Here is a 19,840-nt window from a genome sequence, read left to right on the forward strand (position 1 = left end):
AGCATGAAATCTGTCTTAACAGCTAGCAATCCAAAGGGATTTAAGTACTCAGCTGCATTTTTTTCCTTACAAGCCTTCTAGAAACAACTTTCACAAATGTGGGCATGCTGTAATTCAAAACTACAGGAGATTCACTTTGAGATCTGTCAGTGCCACAGCCCCCTATTCATTACAGGGGAAGGAGGCACATGAGCCTGAACACGCAGCGCTGGGCTGTGCGCGGGGACGGTGGAGCTCGGGGCGGCGCGGCCCCTGGGTCCACGCTACTCCCGGCCACCGGGTGCGTGGACGCATGCTCCCTTGGACAAATCGTTCCTGCTGCTTTGGAGGGACAACTGCCTCAAGACACCACTGCTCGGTGCAAGCATCTTGCGTGGGCTCCAGACACTTGCTTAAAACTGCTGAGCGCGCACGCGCGCGCACACACACACACACACACATGCACATTGAAATTAGAGAGGACTATAAGAGCTTAGCACAACTGAAAATCAGAAACTAGGCAGAGTCTTAGAAATCTTTTGGATGCACTGCAAAATATAGCCGCAGCACCAAAGTTTTGCCAAGGAAAAGGGATGTTAAGGGATGCTGCTTGTGCTCTAGCGAAAACAGAACAAGTGATGCAATATAGGCGTGAGTAGTTTGGTCTTGCAGAAGCAAAGAAAAAACATTTCAGGACTTATTCTTGGTGTATCCCTTTGTATTTGTGATTCACTGATTCATAAAAGTTAAGAGCAGAAAGGACTATTTAACCATCTGTTACAGCCTTTTTTAAATAACTGTGTTCTTGCGTAAAGTAAATCCAAACTGTTCACTTTCTGATTTAGTAATTTTTTATATCTCCTTTGCCCAACTGTAAATGGCAATAGAAGGCAAGGCAAACACACACACACACACACACACGCACACGCACACATCTTTACATCCATTTTGGGTTTGATTGGGTTTTGATTTGATTCTTATTAAAATTTCATTGTTTGTTCATTGCAGCTTGCCTGCATTGGCCCTAAATTTTGTATCTGACACGTGAATATGAAAAGAAAAAAAACCCCTGTTAACATATGTTTCTATATTACTAACATAATCTGAACTTCTTTCAGCAGTTTTGCCTGGCTATTCTTTAAAAAGTTGCTGTACATGAAATCATGTGCCTGGTTTATGAAAGTATTATTTTATTTAAAAGGAATTTCTGTCTTGCTCTCTCTCTCTGAGAGTTTCATCTCTGCTTATAAAATGGATATCCATAAACAGTACATGTATGTTAAACTGCACAGTATAGTTTAAATATATTAATAAATGTATATAAGTGCTACCAGAAAGCCTTCTGTTTGTTCCTCCCTGTTTGTTCTTCCCCTGTTTACCACTGCATGCACTGTTCCATGAAACTAGGCCTTCATAACTGTGTCACACTTAACACAAAATGATCTGGTTAAATGTACAGTCAGCCAGTACAAATCTTGCGTTAACCATAGCTAAATGGAAACAGCAATGAGCTAGGATGGGTGTTTGCTTCTCTATGTATTTTTTTTCTCACAAACTTTTCATCATTTATGGGCTTTCACCAACTGAGAGCAGCCCTTGGTTGTCTGGTTCCCCGGGGGCCACTGCCGTGTCTGCGGCAATCAGCCCAATGGGACCAAGGAGTCAAATGAGGGGAAATGCCACCTCCTCCAGGGTAACACTTTGGTTGACAGGTCCATCACAGAGCTCGGGTAAGGGAGCTCTCAGGGGCTCTCCCACTGGGTTAAACACGATGCCTTCCCCTGCTGCAGGAGCCAGCACCAGGATGGCTTGGCACAGGCGCAAGGAGCCTCCTCTGCGAGAGAGGTTTGAGGGGAAGGACGCTCTCTCTCGTCACTCTGCTTTTACTTTAACCAGAAGCCAGGCTGGCTCCGACCCAGCATGTTTCCACACTGCAGAGTTTTTGCAGAGTTGGGGCTTTCCCGCAGGGTGCCAGGAGGGTTCGCTGGACTAGTCTGTGGCAAGTACCTGAGCTGGCACTGCTCGGGGCAAGGCTTACGTGAGGCCAGCAGCTACTTATGGGCAGTGAGGCTGCGGCGAAGACGAGGGGAGCAGATGCTTCATTTATCTCAATTACATAAAAATGAACAGAAATCTCTAAAGGAACAAGAGTGGAAACTCCTCTCCTTTGCTTCCCATATGCCATTTATGTTTGTTGACTGACAACATCTGAGGCCACCTCTTCCTCAAGAGATTGGCTACCTCCAATCCCAATAGTGTCATGATGTAAGATTAAAGCAGCAATAACAAACAATTGCAACATGCGCCCTGCTTGTCACATTGGACTTTGCAACCTCAGGGTTTCTGAAGGGAGGAAGGCAGACTGCAGGGGGTGGCCAGCTCCCAGGAGGGCCTCCACACACCTTCAGCAGGTGCAGGTTCAGGTTCAGCAGGCATTGCTACAATCCCCTGGATAGTATATACATCTGAAATAATCTGTGCATTCTTAAGTCAGAGATAAACGTGAGAAACACATCATTTTACCTCATAAACTCTAGGCAAACATGTCTCCTGGGTCCATGTCCCTTCAACACACTCTTGAGACCTGGCACACCGCTTGCTGCACCAGCCACACTGCATGAAGGGAGGTGCCAGAAGGCACTGGCTGCAGGACTTGAAATGCTCACAGCCCGGTCCGTTCAATGGGATCTTAGTTATCTATTGATGGAAAGAAACGATGCATAGATCTCCATAATACATACACAAAATGGCAAGGAGAGTCTCTATTTATGCAACATGCCGTGATACTACTCAGATTTCAAATGTGCAAGTCGTGGTTCTACCTCTCCTTAGCTCAGTAATTATAAGATCTTACAAGTAATTTAACTGACATAATTTTAAATTCACTTGGGAGAAACCCTAAAGGCATCTTAATGTTATATACAGTTACTACCAGCATCTGGTGTTTACAGCAAGATAGCATTTTTGGCTGATGGGAAAAGAAAACAGCAGTGTGCACCTCCCAGTTCTGTACTAATTCTTGGACAAACAGTGTATCTCAGTATGTCTTTGTTCATGCATCTGTAAAATAGCCTTGATGGCTATTTCAGCTATGGTGAGGCTGTGTTAGTATCTATGACACAAAGCACATGACTGTACAAGTGCTGTTGTTTAACAGCTACCATCAGTAACCTTATTATTTAATAACTATTTAAAGTAATAATTACTCTCAATATGTGATAATTATTTTACTCAAAATTTTAATATTATTATATAACTATGTTACTATGCAGGTACATCATACTTCTTTATACCTCAATACCATTCCTAGAATTATTCTGCACATGTTTTCTTTCAAGATTATTCTGATAAATATCTCATACATTTCTAGTAAATGATCAATACTGTCTTTACTGATGGCTGATGTATTTCTATAAATTCTTATGGAATTCAAATTATTGCTTACAGTTACAGTTTAGGATTATCTATAATATTATCTGCTAATGCAATGATGTTCTAACCCCATTCTATAACGTACATCCTACTTATGACAGTAGTGTATCTATGACATCTCTTCATCTTTTATTAGCCCTTTGTAAACTAGTCATTAAGGTAATCTTTAAACTTAAAACTCCAACTTTAAACACACATGCATAACACTTGCACACACATCCCTATTTAAATAGTTCTAATATTATGACACAAACCAACAAAAGCCAGGAAATTCTGAACACTATTCTTTCCTTAAGCCATTGTGTGTTTTTCTTTGCAAGCACTTGCATTAAGGAGAGGGTTTCAGCCTTAAATATGCATTTCCTGGCTTTTGTTGGTTTATATCATCGTTCTCACATTATTTAAACATTTCTCAATATTAATCTGTTGGTTTGTTTAGTAAGGAAATAAAACCTCTGAGTAAAAAAAAAACCCAAATTCCCAAGAGAATGGAAAGGCTGAGAGGATGCAGAACATAAAGCAGTCTTCTGAATAGTTGCTCTTACTGAAAGTTGCTGCTCTGAATGTGGGTTTACACAGTGCACAAAATGATTAGATTATGAACCACTCACCTTTTTTCCAGTCACTACCAGGGTATAGCCATCTGCTACTAATGAATGCTCGACAACAACCTGGGGAGAGACGGGGTGGGAGTCTAGCTGAAAACTGACATGTGGAGCTGTGGATTCTGAACGGGAAATCACTATCTAAAAAAGAAAGAAATCCTTAAAATCAGCAGGCAGTGTGTGACACATATGCATATCGCTCAATGCTCTCAAATTCCTGCTACTTTTCTGCTTGCATTAATTACTTTGCATTACATTGCATAATATTTTGCATAATGTTTCATCATGATCTGATTAAACCTTTATAAAATCCACTTTATTTAACATAGCAAAATCATGGCTGTTGGAGGATCTTCAAAATACATCATATTTATAAAAACATGAAGGAATCATTGCACACTTTCTAGTCCTTTACTTTCAAGTATTTATAAATCAGCTGTGAAAAATAAAGCTGGGTCGTTTAGTCAGCCTTACTACATTTAAGAGAAAAACAATTTTATCTACAATGTTTATTTTAAAGAATCTTAAACTCCAGGCCTTAGAAGGTCAAAGATATTTCCATTTATTTTCATGTTGATCCTTCAGTCTGAAAAGCAAAATTTGCCTTGTATATTTGATATTTATGAAATTCAAGGTGGGGAGAGGGAGGAGGGTGGAGTACCCACTGGACTTGCTGCAATGTTCTGTGACTCTAAATTTTAGAGCATGAAGATGTTGCTTTTGGAAAGAGCATTTAAAGAATCAGAAAAAAAAAAAAAGAAAAAAAAAAGGAAGACCGAGGAGCTGCCACTACCATCACCATCTTTAGGATCCCAAATAGCATCTAACAGAGAGAATAAGGCACTGTCACGGATTCAATACCATACAGTCTATGGCCTGTACCAGTCAAAGAGGTTCCACTGGCATGACAAGCTCTAAAGGAATTGCTAATACGTGCAAAGGAGACAGACCATCTTCGGTCTTTGGAAAATTTGTTCTTTCAGAGGCAAATCTGATGCCCCAGAAAAAGCCTGTGCATATGTCTGAGGTTAAGGTCTGCTTCTCCTTCCCTGTTTCTCCTCCCCACCTTGGTGTCCTTGTGGTCTGGTCCCCATGTATGAGGAGCCCGCTCGAGCGCAAAGCTTTGGCTGCTGGGAGGTGCGGATTGCTGCTGCATGTAGTGCTGCAAGGCTGCAAGCTCGCTGCCCTGAATCACGCTCCTCCTGGTTTCTGTGGAGCCAGGCGTCCAGGGGCTCCTTCAACAACAGGGAGAACCGAAGGCTCCCCCAGATGTTCCAAAACAGAAGCCTAATTTAGTTGTCCTGAAGCTCGCTCACAACTGCCTTCTCTCTGTCTATTGATTTTAGGAGATCTTAGGGAGATTAGTCACACTAGTATGAAAATCCCCCACTAGTCATCTCTCTGCATCTTGAGTTACCTAAATACTTCTGAGAATTTGGGCCTATTCCTGCAAACACATGCTTAACTTTACTACTGTAACTTTGTTGACTTTAATGGGATGAGTCATGGCTGTTAAGCATAGGCATAAAGTATCTGCAGATTGGGGTGGATATTTGATAGCAAGATTTTATAGGCTTGGGTCTGCGATCCAGAAGGATGTGCGCCCAAAATCTGATAGCATCAGGCAACAAAGGCAGAGGTTTGTTTACATAAGGGAAGCTCATGTTCATGTTTCAAAAGCTGCACCACGTGTAGTTTACTTAAGGAATTTAGATAATCAACATTTGTTGAGAAGTTGAGATTCAATGGAGTTCATTATTTAAAAAGATAGAAGTCATCCTGGAAATAACTTGCACGTCAGATGTCTAATTTTTTACTAGAATGGAGCTTTTCTTCTGATTCCTAAGCCAGCATTAGAACAGCTAAGACATTGACTTACACAATTTCACTGGCTTTCCACACTGCCAAGGTCTTTCAACAAGATGGCTGACTCCAAAACTAGACTTAAGGATGCTGTAATTACAGCTGATGTTTTGCTGTAATTCAAAACTTAAATAAAACATATGAGCAGCTAATTCATGGTAATAAGTGCTTCACATCCCAGAGGTATATGCAGTTTGGGGTTGCATGAGGCTTTCTTTCCTTTAAGATGAAACTGGCTATGTTAAGAATTTACCATAGGTTTGTCTTACATTACAGAAAATACAGCTTTTAGAAATCAATAAGGTCTGATCATTTCCAGTGACACAGAAGTATGGTCTCTAACACAGTGTATTAGGGCATGAGTTTTTATACTTAGGACAATGAAAAATAAAATGAACTGCAAAGCTGCATGAAAAAGCTTGATTAATGTTGGCATTATGGAGAGAGGTAGTACCACAGCTGCAAATACCTTTTTAGTTGATCATTAGCCATGTCTCATCTCGAATACCCACTGCTATAAAATGCTAAGAATTCTTTTCTATCATTAATCCAGGCTTCCTCTTATTGCCAAACATTCTTTCTGATTGAGCCACAGAGTTAACCCTTTAAACCTGCCTGAGTTGCAACCTCAGAACAATACATGAAAATTCAGATCCCACTTCTACAGTCCTGGAAAATTATTTGGTGCTTTAAGCACTGCCTGACCTTTATTTTACTGAGGCTGATAGTCAAATCACCTGCTCAAAGCCCAAGGGAATAGACTTTGACCTCATGACATACAGGAAGCTTGAATTACAACTCTTAACTCACTTGGGACTATGGAATAAAAGACATTACCGTTTGCTTAGAACTGATATACTAGCCAACAGTGTTGCAGCAGAAGATCCAAGATGCAAAAATACTCTTTCTGGCCTATATAACTGTGCAGCTTTTACATGCATCAGACTAGTCCTTGTAATTCTGTATTACCCTTATCTGACACAATCCTGAAGAGAAAGGCAATTTTAAGACAGGTTCTACAGTAGGAAGAAGAAGCTACTTAGGACTCCAGTACCATTCTGAGAAATCTGTGTTATTTACTGTTTGGGACTGGGCTAGTATGTCTACTGTGTGGCATGACTCTATGGAGCTCATGGAAATGGTTTAGTAGGACAGAAGGATTTCTCTTTACGAAGACTATAAAGCTAATCATCCAAACAGTTCATTTTTTTACAGTTTAATGAGAATTCAAGCATCTCTCCAGTGCATACAGGCAGTGAAAGGATATCTATATGCCTGCACTCAAGCAGATAGGAGAGAAGGACAGTCTTGTGAAGATAAATAATTGACTAAAAGAGAAGAAACAGGTTAGCAGTAAATGGTCAGTTATTGCAATAGCAACAGAAGTTGCCAGAGGTGTTCTGCAAGGGTCAGTGCTGGGATCCACCCTGTTCAACATACTCATAAATGAGTTGGAAAAGCGACTGAGCAGTCCAGTGACAAAGTTTGCTGATGATCTGAAGATATTCAAGGTGAGGAGGACAAACTATGAAGGATGGCAGAAGGACTTTACAAGACAGAGTGTCAAGGCAATAAAATGGCAGATGAAATACAACAAAGAAGATAAATTTAAAGTGATACACGACAGATAGTTCCATGAAAGCATCATCTCACTGCTCAGCAGCAGTCAAAAAAAACCATCTCCAAAAACCCAAATCAAAAATTAGGCATTATTAGAAAAGAATTAGAGAACAAATCAGAAAACTTCCTATGTCATTACATAAATCTATGGCTGGCCCACTCCTAGAATTCTCTGGTTGCTTCATCACACAAAGAATATCTTGGAACAGGAAAAGGTTCAGAGAAGAGCAACAGAGATGATCAAAGGGCTGAAATGAATGCCCAGTGAAGAATGACTGAGTAGTAAAGTTGACTCTATCTGGGGGATATGATAAAAGCCTACAGAATCTCCCTGTCAGGAGGGAGTGGACAGAGACTGGCCATCTACTGTCTCATCCAATAAAAAAACTAAACACCATCAAAAGACAAAAGTGAGAGCCAGGTTCAAAAGAAACAGAAGGGGAAGACTCCTTAGCAGTATGTGCTGGACCTTTGGATATCCTTGCCAAAGAATGCGAATCAGTGGAGACTGTATATTCAAGAGAAACTCTACGCATGGAGAAGAGCTCCACTGGAGTTTACAAGACTGACAATACCCAATAGCTCAGGAAATCCCCAGAACTGAAAATAGTTGGAGGCCTCGAAGAGGAGATATTACATATGTTTTCCCTCATCCCTAGGCATCCACTTGTCACCACAGTTGGAGACAAAGCATTGAGCTGGATGGACCCATGATCTGAATCAGTGTGGCTGTTCTTATGCTCTTACAAATAACTCTCCTGAAAAGTATATTCATAATCAGTAACTACAACCCCACACATCCTTCTCAAAGCAAAAAAATATTTAAGTCCTCTGTCTAAGAACTTGAATATTCAAGTAAAACACTAAGAAGATGGCTTAATTTACTAGCATATGTTTACTCTTGATGTTCAGAAAAGGCACATAATAGGCACTAAAACATATATATATATATATGTATATAAAATTTTTCAGTGTAGCTCTGAGTACTTCTGTGATGATAAAGGTAAACAGATTAATTAATATATCCTTTATAATGGAAGTCAGTGATCACTTAAGTCCGTGAACATCAAAACAATTAATTTAAATATTCTTTCATTACCATCAGTCAATCTTAAGTCAGAAGACTTGACTGTAGGTTAATTTATAGATAATTTTGCAAATTAAGACTGTAATAATTTCAGTCAAAAAGCAGCATGCAACAGCTTTTTTTAAAAATCATTCTCATGCTCAGTCCTGCTAGTCAGCAGGATTGAATTACAAATGTTACTGTGTGCATGTCAAAATACCTTCTGCAAAAATGAGAGGCCTTCTTAAAGCAATTCCATCTAAGTATCATATTGTTATTTTTTCCCTAGATGTCTGGCAGGTGGAGGCCATTACCCAGCAGAGATAGGCTCAGGGTTAACTTTATTGTGTAATGCCTCAAATGCCCCAGGATATGCTGCATAGCCTTGCAAAGGGCACATATGTAGTTTGCTGGACGCTGTATATCATTCTAATCCATTGAGAGTACAATGGATCTGCTCTGAAGGGTGTAAGCTTTTCTGCTGGAACTGAATATTAAAACATGTGTGCTTTCAAAACAGTTATTCAGCACCAGGTGTTAATTTTAATATGACTCTATAGATTTAGCAGTATGCAATATTTGATATTTTATTCTGGGAGCATGAAGACACATTCTTTACCACAAAGGCAAGAACTGCTATTATAAAAGCTGTTAAATAGTGAACCCTATATACAAAAATGTTATTTATGCAGATTTTGACACTGATATCTGATGGTTTAAAAATAGTAAAGTGGAAAGAATTGCAACTAATCACATTCCTGTAAATCATGTGTTTATATTTTGCATCTAGCCTGAAGTAGGTCAGATTGCCAGTACTGAAAAGCCAGGTTAGTAACTGGTCCACTGAGAACAGGCAGAAACAGGCACTGAAAGCCTTTTTGATGACTTCACCGTCATCCCATCGCCCTTTCCTCCTTCCAGCCCTGTCAGAATGAAGCTCCATGCGCACTTATTTCTTGGCCTCCTCACACTTGCTTCCAATGTGGCTTGCCATTTACACCAGTGTGTTTTGTTATGACTATATTTGTCTAGTAGGAAATGAACTAGATCAAAAGAAGTTTGATCAATCTGAAGGCAGAAATGACCTCCAGTGTGCAGTGGTATGGACTGGGTTTGAATTACTGCACTGAAAGATGCAAAGCTCTGTGCTTCTTTGCACTGAGTCAGCTCATGTTGTTAATAGGCACCATGGGTAGATGTCTCCATTCCTGAAGCAGCGAGGCCTTGACACTTTGTTGTTTGCAAGAGAAGAGCAATACTGAAGAGTTGGCTCTCTTCTTAGTGAATTCTGGGACACAGCTTACTGGACTCGGAATGCAGTTAGCAAATAAAAAGCAGATGTGATTATCTTTGTCTATACTCGTTTCAGTAACATGTATCATATTCCCTGGCATCTAACCTCTGAAAGCAGCTATGACACATGCTAATTTATCCCTTGTCAGGGAAATGAGATGTATGTCTTATAGTTTGGTCTTGGTTTTGTTTGTTTTCAATCATAAGTATTCCTGGAAAATCAGTGCAGCTATTGTGTGCTGTACCTTCAGGTATGAAAGCCAATACATTTGTGTTCAGTCTGTGAAAATTTCCCAGATCACAGATCTGTGAGAGTCCAGTCCCTATTCCTCATCATACAGAACTAGGGACGCCAAATGAAATGATAAGGCGGCAGGTTAAGAAAACCCCAAAGGAAGCTCTTCATCATTCAGAGCAGAATGAAATTATAGAACTCATTGTCACAGGATACTGTGGAGAACAAAAGAACAAATAATTTCAAAAAGCAGTAAGCAAAATCCATGGAAATGAAGTCCATCAAGGTCTATTAAACACCAGATGTGGATACAATGTCCAGCTCAGGAAACCTGGGCCACAGAGTGCTGGAAGCAGGACGGTACTGGGAGAAGTGTCTCTGTGTGTTTGCCTGCCTCACGTTCCTCCCTTAACCAGCCTGGCCACTACCAGAGACAGCACATCCAGCTCCTTGAACCTTTATTCTAACACCATGCACACCTTTGCCTGTGAAAAATCTGATTAAAAATACTGGGATATAATGGGTGCTGTGAATACAGCTTATTATTTTCTATTTTGTGTAAAGATGTGCAGAAAGGCCCCAAGGAGGGTGAGTGCCCTGTTGTGCGAGATGTGCTTCAAGCCAGCGAGGCTTATCTATGCCATCATGAGTCCCTGCTCATGCTCCAGTTCTTGTGCACCAAGCAATTTTCAGTCCAGAAACTGTTCAGACAAGACAGTGTGTGACCATGTTTTGCTAACTCTTGGCTTCTCAACTAGAGCTGGCTCATATCCAGCCAGATTGGACAGGGCTGAAGGCAGCATGTGGCTGACTCTGCTTCACAGTGCCTGTATACCTCTGGGGAAGACACTTTCCTTTTCTCTAGGAGCAACAGAATGGACCTCCTCCTGCGCCACGAAGGTGAGCGGATCCACGGGGGAGCTCCTCACTCCACAAGCAGCCCCCGAAGCAGTGCTGCCAGGGCTCCCTCTGCCCTGCTGCACGCTGAGTTTCACTGGTGTAGTCAGAGGATCCCTGAGTGATACAACTTTCCTGTCAAGATTTCAGCTGAAGAGAGTGGCTGCCTATAATAATTGCAAAACTTACAATGAAAACTTCCCTATCTCCTTCTTCCTGAAGCAGGTCACCAATGAGCAAAACATTTGCTTGGACTTCACCTTGCTGAGGCCAGCTGCAGTCATAGGGAGCATGTACAGTATTCTGCTTCCAAATGTAGTATCATACCAAAAACCAGCTTCTGCATACATCAGAGGCATCAGTCTCTTGCTAATGGGTAAGTCCAAACCAAATGTGAGCTTTTCAGAACAAATCCAGCTAAAGTTTCCTGAACCCCACTCTCCCCAGAGCTATCAGAAAGATTTCTCCTTCCTGAAAAGCATTGCCCTTTTCTTAATCACCCCCAAATCACTCACTGAAATAATACCAAACTTCAGGGAAAAACAGTTTCACCTTGGAACTGAGCAAAAGTAGAGGATATTTTAGCTCAATATACTATGGGGGGGGGGGGGGAGAGATTGTGACAAACTATAATTTCCCCAAAATACTGGTTGGCCATGAAAGTGTCTTTTCCAGTCATGAGTCATATTCTCAGCACAGCTTCTTTGACCTGAGTGGAGTAGGACTGATTTACACCAGCTGAAAATCTGATTCCACAACTACAGCAGTGTGACTGTATGCTGTTTTCTAATCAAATAACTACTGTGAAATACCTGATTCACTTTGCACCCAACAGCTGTACTTTTAGCCTATGTTCCCAGTCACACTCTGAAAACAAGCACAATAAGAAGGGCTGAAACAGCTGCAACTTCTCAACAGAAAGAAAAGAAAGGGAGATAGAAAAGCTTGTTGTCAGGCTCTAGGTTAGGAAGGAAGTAAAACCGTTTTTCTTATCTGTCTTATGCATGTCAGCTGTCTTAGAAAAATTATTACTGCTCTGTTTTGTAACAAAAACTCCACAATATTTAGTAAACTGCAAACTCGGATCTTTTCATGGCCGAATACAGGTTTAACACTTCTGATTCAGCCAAAACATGCTCTGTATGTCAATGGGCTGCAATTACTCTCCAGGAGATCTCTGGAATTTACCTCCTGGCCCCAATTATCTTCCTTAAAAGAGCTCATGAATCTTCTGTATTTGGACCATCTAGATCAATATGATTTTAGTTTTAGATTTTGGCTGAAAAAATATGCATTTAGTGAAGGAGGCTGTGTTTCCTTTCCAGGGTTAGTTCTTTCCAGAGCTGTTAAAATGAATAATTCTATTTATTCTGACTAGAAGCACCAGCAGCAAATAACAGGTGACTGACTATTCACTGGTTGGATAAAACATACCTGCTTTTGCATTCCAAATATTGGCTCCTCGGATGCTTTTATTAAAGTAGTAAAATACAGGCTATATTCTGATACGATTTGGGTCATTAGCACAGTTCTGATGGGTAATGCCATAAGCTTCAATGGAATCACTTGTAAAGATAGGAACTATTCATTGTGATTCAACTCTAAATACAACAAAACCCAGAATCAGCTAGCCATCATTTAAAGAAATACATATTAAATCTTCCATACTACATATTAAATCTTCCATTGATTTTGCAATAATGTTGTGCTGTAATTGTGTGATTTACAGAGAAAAATAGCTGGAATCAGAGATGGGGAGTTGGTAGAAAGGCATAAATTAATGAGCAGAAGAAAAAGTAGAAGGGTATGGAAAGACAGCAAGAACAAGAAAAGAAAGAAAGTAACCAGGTGGTTGTTTGCTAATCAAATATAAGCAAGTATACAGGGAGAATATGAGAAATATTTTCAAATACATGTGTCTGGGGTTGAGCATCAGTGGCTTGCTGCTGCACCTACTGGCTTCCTCAGCACAGGCTTGGAGCAGTTTAGGAGATGTGATCACAGTTTTTCAAACACATTTTTCCACAACAAGTTTCTTAATAATTTGTAAAAACTAAATTAATATACCAAAACTGTTCATTAATTTCTCCTGTGTTTCATATTTGGGCACTTCAGGGTACAGTTTTCAGAGACTGAGGCACTGAACTACTATTTCTTTTAACCTTATGGAGGACTGCTGTTGTTGAAATTTATGCCACAAACTAAGTTGCCTAAATACGAGCTTAAGATTCGGTATTTCAAAGAATGAGGGTCTAAATACAAGAGGAACTAGGCCCCTGGATACACTGGAAGAGCTGAACTGAGTTTCTAACGTTAGAAATCTATATGTGAGCATTTTGTTATTTTGCTTTTAAATAATTGCCACGAAAATATGGTCTTGTTATGATATTAACACAATATAACAAGATTTAAAAAGAGGGTCTCTGAGAGGCAGAATTATGCAACTAATTACCTCTGAAAGCAATTCTATCTCTGAAGGGAAATAATCAACTGTGAATAGTTACAAGTAGATTGCACATAAAAACTCAATGTTTTCCATGTACAAAAAACAATGAGCTAAAAATATGGGTGTAAATAACAAGTTGTGCAAAAGCTGGGCATGCAAAAAGATAAAAACTGAGGCTCCTTTGCATTATGCTCTAGTAGATTTGTGAATAAAACAAAGAAAAACATCATCACGTTTCTTTGCTAAGAAATGTGGGGGAGGGGTTGGGGAGATTGTTTTGATGAATTAAGTCATCGTTAGATAATCTTGATTTTTTTAAACCATTATACCTCAGTAATGCTAATTTAATAGTTCCATCTTTAATGATCTACATCTCATTGCAGTTAATAGCTGTATTTCCATAGAAACTCTATTGCAAATCCACTGTAGTTGGGCATTTGCTAATGAACATGTTTGAAAGCACTTCCTAGATGACTATTAATGTAAAAAAAAGATTTAATGCAAGTGAATATTAAATTCTGGAAAATGCTGTGTCTCCTGTATCCTGGAGACTTAGTATCTTTTCCAAGGTGATTTTGTTTAAAAAAAAAGGAAAAAAAAAACCCTAAGTTTTTTAGTTGGAGGTAGTATCATTAAAAGCAGTTAATGTGCTTATTTTCTTGCTGGTTGCACTAAACCCTCAAAGAAAGAGCTCGTACTTATTACAATATGAGCCCAATGCTAACTTCCCTCTGTAACTCAAGCCAATCTAATTCAATGATGAGAATATTTCTGCTAATGGCAATGTGCAATTTACACAATAGCCTTTCTTTTGATCTGTAACTGAACCTAGAATGGGAAATGTATCCTGGAAATATTTTAATTGTTCCATGACTTGGACAAAAGTCTGAATGAAGTGTCTGGTGCAGGACTTGAATGAGTAATTCAAAGAATGTTACTAATAAAAATAATGCTGCCTTGCTCTTTCTACCAAAGCTCTCTAAAAGCTTTGTCCCAGACCAGAACAAATGCTATGAAAAAGACAGCAACTGTTATTAACTGTATTTTGTAGATGAGGAAATAGCTTCAGAAAGGCTAAACATGTTGCTTATGTTCACCGTGTGAACCAGTAGCTACATTTAAGAATAGAGAATAGGTTGCTCCTGTGCTCAACACGTAACTCTTAGCACTTGCCTTTCTTGCAGTGAAGACTACCTGCAGCTTAAAGATGGCAAAGTCATCACGGGAAGTTCAGGTAAAATTAGCTCAGTTGTCACCGAACATCTTGTTAAATTCATACTTTTTAGAGGGAAAGACAAATACAATTCACTCTGATTTTCTCCCCAGTTTTCCATCTGTCCTTTGTGGTAGATTACTCCTTTGACCTCCCTTCTGCAAGAACACTACAGATTGTGCGTTGTGGGGCAGGTTCTGCACACAGCCCATGCAGAAGGCAGTCGTGGAGGTATAGGAATCCTTTTGTCCACAAAGGGTGCCTATAGTGAGCTGACGAATATTGGGGACAGTATGTCCCCATACCCTACATACTGTACATGGTAAGGACAGAGAATGGGGGTAAGAGAAAGAAAAAAAGGAAGGCTTGTTTTCTGCTCCTATCTGATGACTTACAAAACACAAAGATGTCTATGGAAAGATACATGTGCCCAAGTGTTTCTCTAATGGACAGTTACCAGAAATGGGGAAACTGGAAGGGCACAGCAACTCACAATGGCCTTCTGATCAGCTTTCAGTTAATGATGGTTAAGGGATAATTTTGATAATTCTCTGCAACCTTCAGACCAAGAAGGGCCAAAGACTGCTACACTCGAGGGGGCCCACTCATGTAAAAACAATACTGGCAGAGTTTGAAAGGACACAGTCCCTTGGGTGCACGATGGATCCAGGCTGAGACGTGCATCCAGACCAGACCCTGCTGCAGCTGGAGAAGCCAAGACCTCCAAGGAGGCCACTGCAGGATGGTAGTGCTTGAAATAAGATGGGTGAATAGAAAGAGCCCTTGTTACTTTCAAAATATTTTGTCCTCAAATGTTTCATTTTGCCTGCTAAATTTTCAAAAGACTGTTGGCCTTATGGGTTAGATTTATTATTTTAGTTTCCTACAAAGAAGGCATCTAGTGTAATCTAACTGTCTAGGTTAGTAGGGAACTCAATGGAGGGAGACAAACTTCTCCAGAAGGTGATTTATCCACTTATGATGGAAATCCTGTTTGAGGACAGGATGAATTGCTGTCTGAAAGGACAGAGTGAGAAAAGAATGAGCAAGAGCCCTAAAATCTAAGAAGATGTACTCACAGTAACTCAAAAGAAAATAGAGGAGGAGCTAATCTCAATTTCACAGCTAGGGGTATGTTAGCAAATAATTTGGTGCCATAGGAGTGGATCAGTAGAAAGAAACAACTCATGCTGAGGCTCCTGCATCTTCATAATAACCTGTCTGGGCATTTCACTTTGAACTAGGTTTAATCTGATTCCCTAGACCAAATGACCATAGCGAGCATATATTCAAAGCTGTTTGAAGAACTAGTCACCCTTCTGCCCCTGGCTGGTGTTGGTGCATGTTTGATATGTACCCAGGTTGGAGCTTTCAGTTTCCTTTCCTTTGTGAGCAATCTAGTTTGTGTTCACCAAAACTGCTCTGTGAGCAGAACCAGTCTGCAGTGAGTGGTGATCATGGGGGAACTTGCTCCAAAACCATTGCTCCAAAACACAATGCCCATGTAAACACCTAGAATGCCAAATGCACTATTTAGTGCTTTGGTTTATATTCCAGCATCTCCATTTTCCTCAGCAATTCCAATTTTATAACGTCCTCTTAATCTGGGGTAATACTGCCCCTCACTTTTCACCATCCTGCTAAACTACAGTATGTTTCTTATTGCAAGGGTATCACTGTAACACTTACCTGCATGAAACGGCCCTCCGATGTTCCCAGATTAGCAATGGTAAGGTTCCCTTTGGTGAAGACAGATATTGAAGTTAACAGGACATTGTTGAACTGGCCCATAAACAAGTCGACCCTCTGCAAAGGAGTTGTAACTTCTAAGCGATATTCATCATCTTGTGCTCTGCAGTATGAAGCATTTCTTGAAAAAGCCTGTTTGAAAATGAAGTACAGATGAGTACTGTCTCTATGAGTAGGAACAGATCTTTGTCAGAGTGAAGTCATTTAGCACAAATGCATTTGACCAAAAGTATTTTTAAATGTTTCAAACTTAATTGCTTCATCAGTTATGATATCCCACAAGGAAGGCAATGACTTCTTAATGTTATAGGAATGTTTTCTTTTCACTTTTTTATTCTGTCATCAGGAATGAGACTATAGCATCTTTATTTAACCAGAGGATATACCTATAAGCATATATATCAAGGTTTTTTTAGTAACTTCCAAAATGTTTTTCTTCCAAGGGTCTTAGAATTCTTTAACTTCAAAACTTGCACAATGATGTATCTATTCCTATACTTAAAAAAGTGATTCCCTAAAAACCTGAATTGTTTTCTCACCTTCTTTGCATAAAAACAACAATTTCCAGTCCTCTTTTCTTTCTATTCTTCTTCACCCCTTTTTTCAGTGACAGTATAGAAAAAAGGAAAAAAAATGGAGAAAGAGAAAAGGGAGATAAAAGAGGAAAAATATGTTTCTGATTGTGTGTTTTAATGATGCTATTGGGAAGCCAGCTCTTTACAATTACTTAGGCTGTTATTATTAATCATCTATTGCTTATGCGCTATTTTGTCCGATCTCTACGTATCTTGAGTGCACTCTAATATTTGCTGCATTTGCAGGTTTTTCTCTTTCATTTTGGGAATAGAAAATACATGTTTTTAATTTTCTTTGGAATAATTCTTAAACAATACACTTTAAGTTATCTCTAGAGAAGAATATAACCTGCTGTCCTGATGATTCAATAGTAATCTATTAATTGATAATTCCATTACTATTGATACTACATCATCTGTTTTGGTGAGACAGTACAGATAATAACCAGGAACCCCCTAAAGGATCTCTAACCAGTTTAAATTTTGAAGTCATCTAGTATGTTCCCACTGTAACCCACTTTATAAATAAACATATAGGAAGGGTATAAAGGATCTTATGATGGTTTCCTCTGTCAAAATCAATACAGAGGTTGATTTTTCCTACTTTTTTATTGATTTTTGTTACAAATATGTTTTTAAAAGTCTTTTTTAAAGCTTGAATTAAGCCTTTTAAAGTCAATCATAATCTTTCCACTAAATTCAATAGATCTGGATCATGCTCTTAAAGAACAAGCAGGACTAAAATTTTATTTTCTTATTTTCTGGGTTAAGATGTTTTTCCTTCTATTTCTTAATCAAAGTAGTATGAGAGAGAAAGCAATAAAGTAAATAGAAGAATTTCTTGCTAGTTTAACTCTGATGAATTCTAGATAACCCAAAGACATTGAAAATGCTGTTAACAAAATGATCAACCTAATATCTCAATCCTTTGCTCTTGAATTATAATGCTTCTGAATTGAGCACAGCAACAGCACTGCCAAGTGCTCCTGTGCTCCTTAGAAGTCAACAGCGGTGCCAGCTTTTCTCCTGGTGCCCTATCAATGTGTTTCAACTGTGTCATTTAGGTAAAATGCTGTATAAGATCAAACAAGAACAACTGAGATCTCTATACACTACCTAATGATACAAAAAGAGAGCTACCAGATGAGATCTGATACAGCAGTGACTTAATGGCTTGATTACCCATATGCTAAAGTGCTTGCTGTATTAGTTTTGATATTAACTGTTAACGTATGGCATACCCTGCTCAGCAGGAACTGAAACAGTACTATACACTAGGCCCACTGAATAATCATTGAATATACTTTAAATATTCTTAGCCCACTATTTGACTAACATACAAAGAGCGGACAAATTTAGCTTTTCTTCATTTTGGCCACCAAACAAGCTCAAAGCATTATTCTTTCACACTCACATCCTATCCAGTCTAAAAGTATTTGTGAAACATCTGCACAAAGATTACTCATACAACGAGTATGCATAGTTCAAGTGCAGAAAGATATACAGTTTTCGCGCTTTTTGAAAAGAGGCAGATCTCTCATTTTATCCCCCCCCAACTTGGGACCTCTGCTTTTCACCATAAGTCCTTTTCTTCCATAAGCAAACAACTTCGGGCTCAGATGTTTCTGTGTTAAACTTAAAAAAAGTGCTTCCTCCTACGTGGTCATGTTAACATGGTTTGAACATCCTGATAGTCCTCATGAAGCTCTGTTCAAGCTCTTTTTAGCAAGTGGCTAGATTTTCCTCCTTGCCCTGACACCTTTCCTAGCTTCCTCAAACCAGGACAGCCTTCCTCAGAGATGTTGTAATTTTGGGTATCTGCCCAAGGACCTGCAGACTGTTCCACATATGGCTTTCTTACAAAACCCGGTGCTTCATGGATTAACTATAATGTAAGGTTAGTTATCTCAGAAATATGAATGCTTTGATCTAAGAGTAGGAATACAGAGATTAAAAGGCTACTCAGAAAACTAAAGGAAGATTGATAACAGAAAGCAGGGAAAAGAACCTGCTTTAAATTAACTCTCTGAAGATTGAGTCTCTCTCTCTCTCTCTCTCTCTCTCTTTCTCCCTCTTCCCTCCACCCCAGTACACACATAAGTATCCATTTGGCTGTCAATGTGGAAAAATAACTGATGTCAGATGATGCACTCTGGATATTATGCCAAGTTCCAGTGACAAATCACACAAATATTGAAATGGACAATTAGAGTACGGTAAGTGCTAGGGTTGGGCGCTGCTGCTTCTCTGGTGTGATTCGAGGTGCCAATCGTACGGGTGATTCACAGAGGAGGCTTTGTGAACGCGGTGTAGGTGTGCCACTGGAATGCAGTGAGCTGTGGGCAAGTGCTGCCCGTGCCCAGAAGGGGCAGGAGATAACATATGCTATCTTATTTGCTCATAGGGGAAGTTGTGGTGTTTGGGAATTTACCCTGGATCCAGTCCATGGAAGACAAACACATCAAAAAAGTCTCTAGGTATCTTTGAGCTGGCCTATCAGGAGTTGCCACTGCTTGGCAGTTAACTGATGATTTATACATCATATTTAGCTGGCATAAAAATAGTATTTCTGACAGAGTTGCACATTTGAAATCAAAAGTGCAAAGCAGGGTGGAAATCTTAATGCAAAACAAAAAATCTCCAAAAATACCCAGTTAGGTAAGTGTCAGAACTGAAGATAGCCTATGAATAACTAGACACAAGGGAAAAAAAGAATCAAAAAGTTTAAAAGGATTTTTGTGAGCTTTTCTGGTATTTGAGGTGACTGCAATTTGAAGAAACAGTTCGGTAAGCATTCCTCCAGGCCTCTTTTTCCAGAGCTGGCCAAAACCTGCTCTTCTTAATTAAGTGCCGTGCTCAATTAGAAG

At 39.5% G+C, this 19,840-nt stretch overlaps 1 protein-coding gene across 10 annotated transcripts in view; it reads right to left on the reverse strand.

Annotated features, from left to right (window-relative positions):
- The window catches only part of MET (MET proto-oncogene, receptor tyrosine kinase), a 106,150-nt gene that overhangs the window by 40,500 nt on the left and 45,810 nt on the right, over positions 1 to 19,840 (reverse strand). For all 10 annotated transcript variants that reach the window (XM_064507410.1, XM_064507432.1, XM_026097344.2 and 7 more), the window contains 3 exons: positions 16,339 to 16,530; positions 4,023 to 4,157; positions 2,503 to 2,676 (listed from right to left, as the gene is read on the reverse strand). In XM_064507410.1, the coding sequence (XP_064363480.1) occupies positions 2,503 to 2,676; positions 4,023 to 4,157; positions 16,339 to 16,530 (501 nt within the window). The remainder of the gene's footprint in view (positions 1 to 2,502; positions 2,677 to 4,022; positions 4,158 to 16,338; positions 16,531 to 19,840) is intronic.

The sequence above is a fragment of the Dromaius novaehollandiae genome, chromosome 1 (assembly GCF_036370855.1).
Source record: "Dromaius novaehollandiae isolate bDroNov1 chromosome 1, bDroNov1.hap1, whole genome shotgun sequence".
NCBI lineage: Eukaryota > Metazoa > Chordata > Aves > Casuariiformes > Dromaiidae > Dromaius > Dromaius novaehollandiae.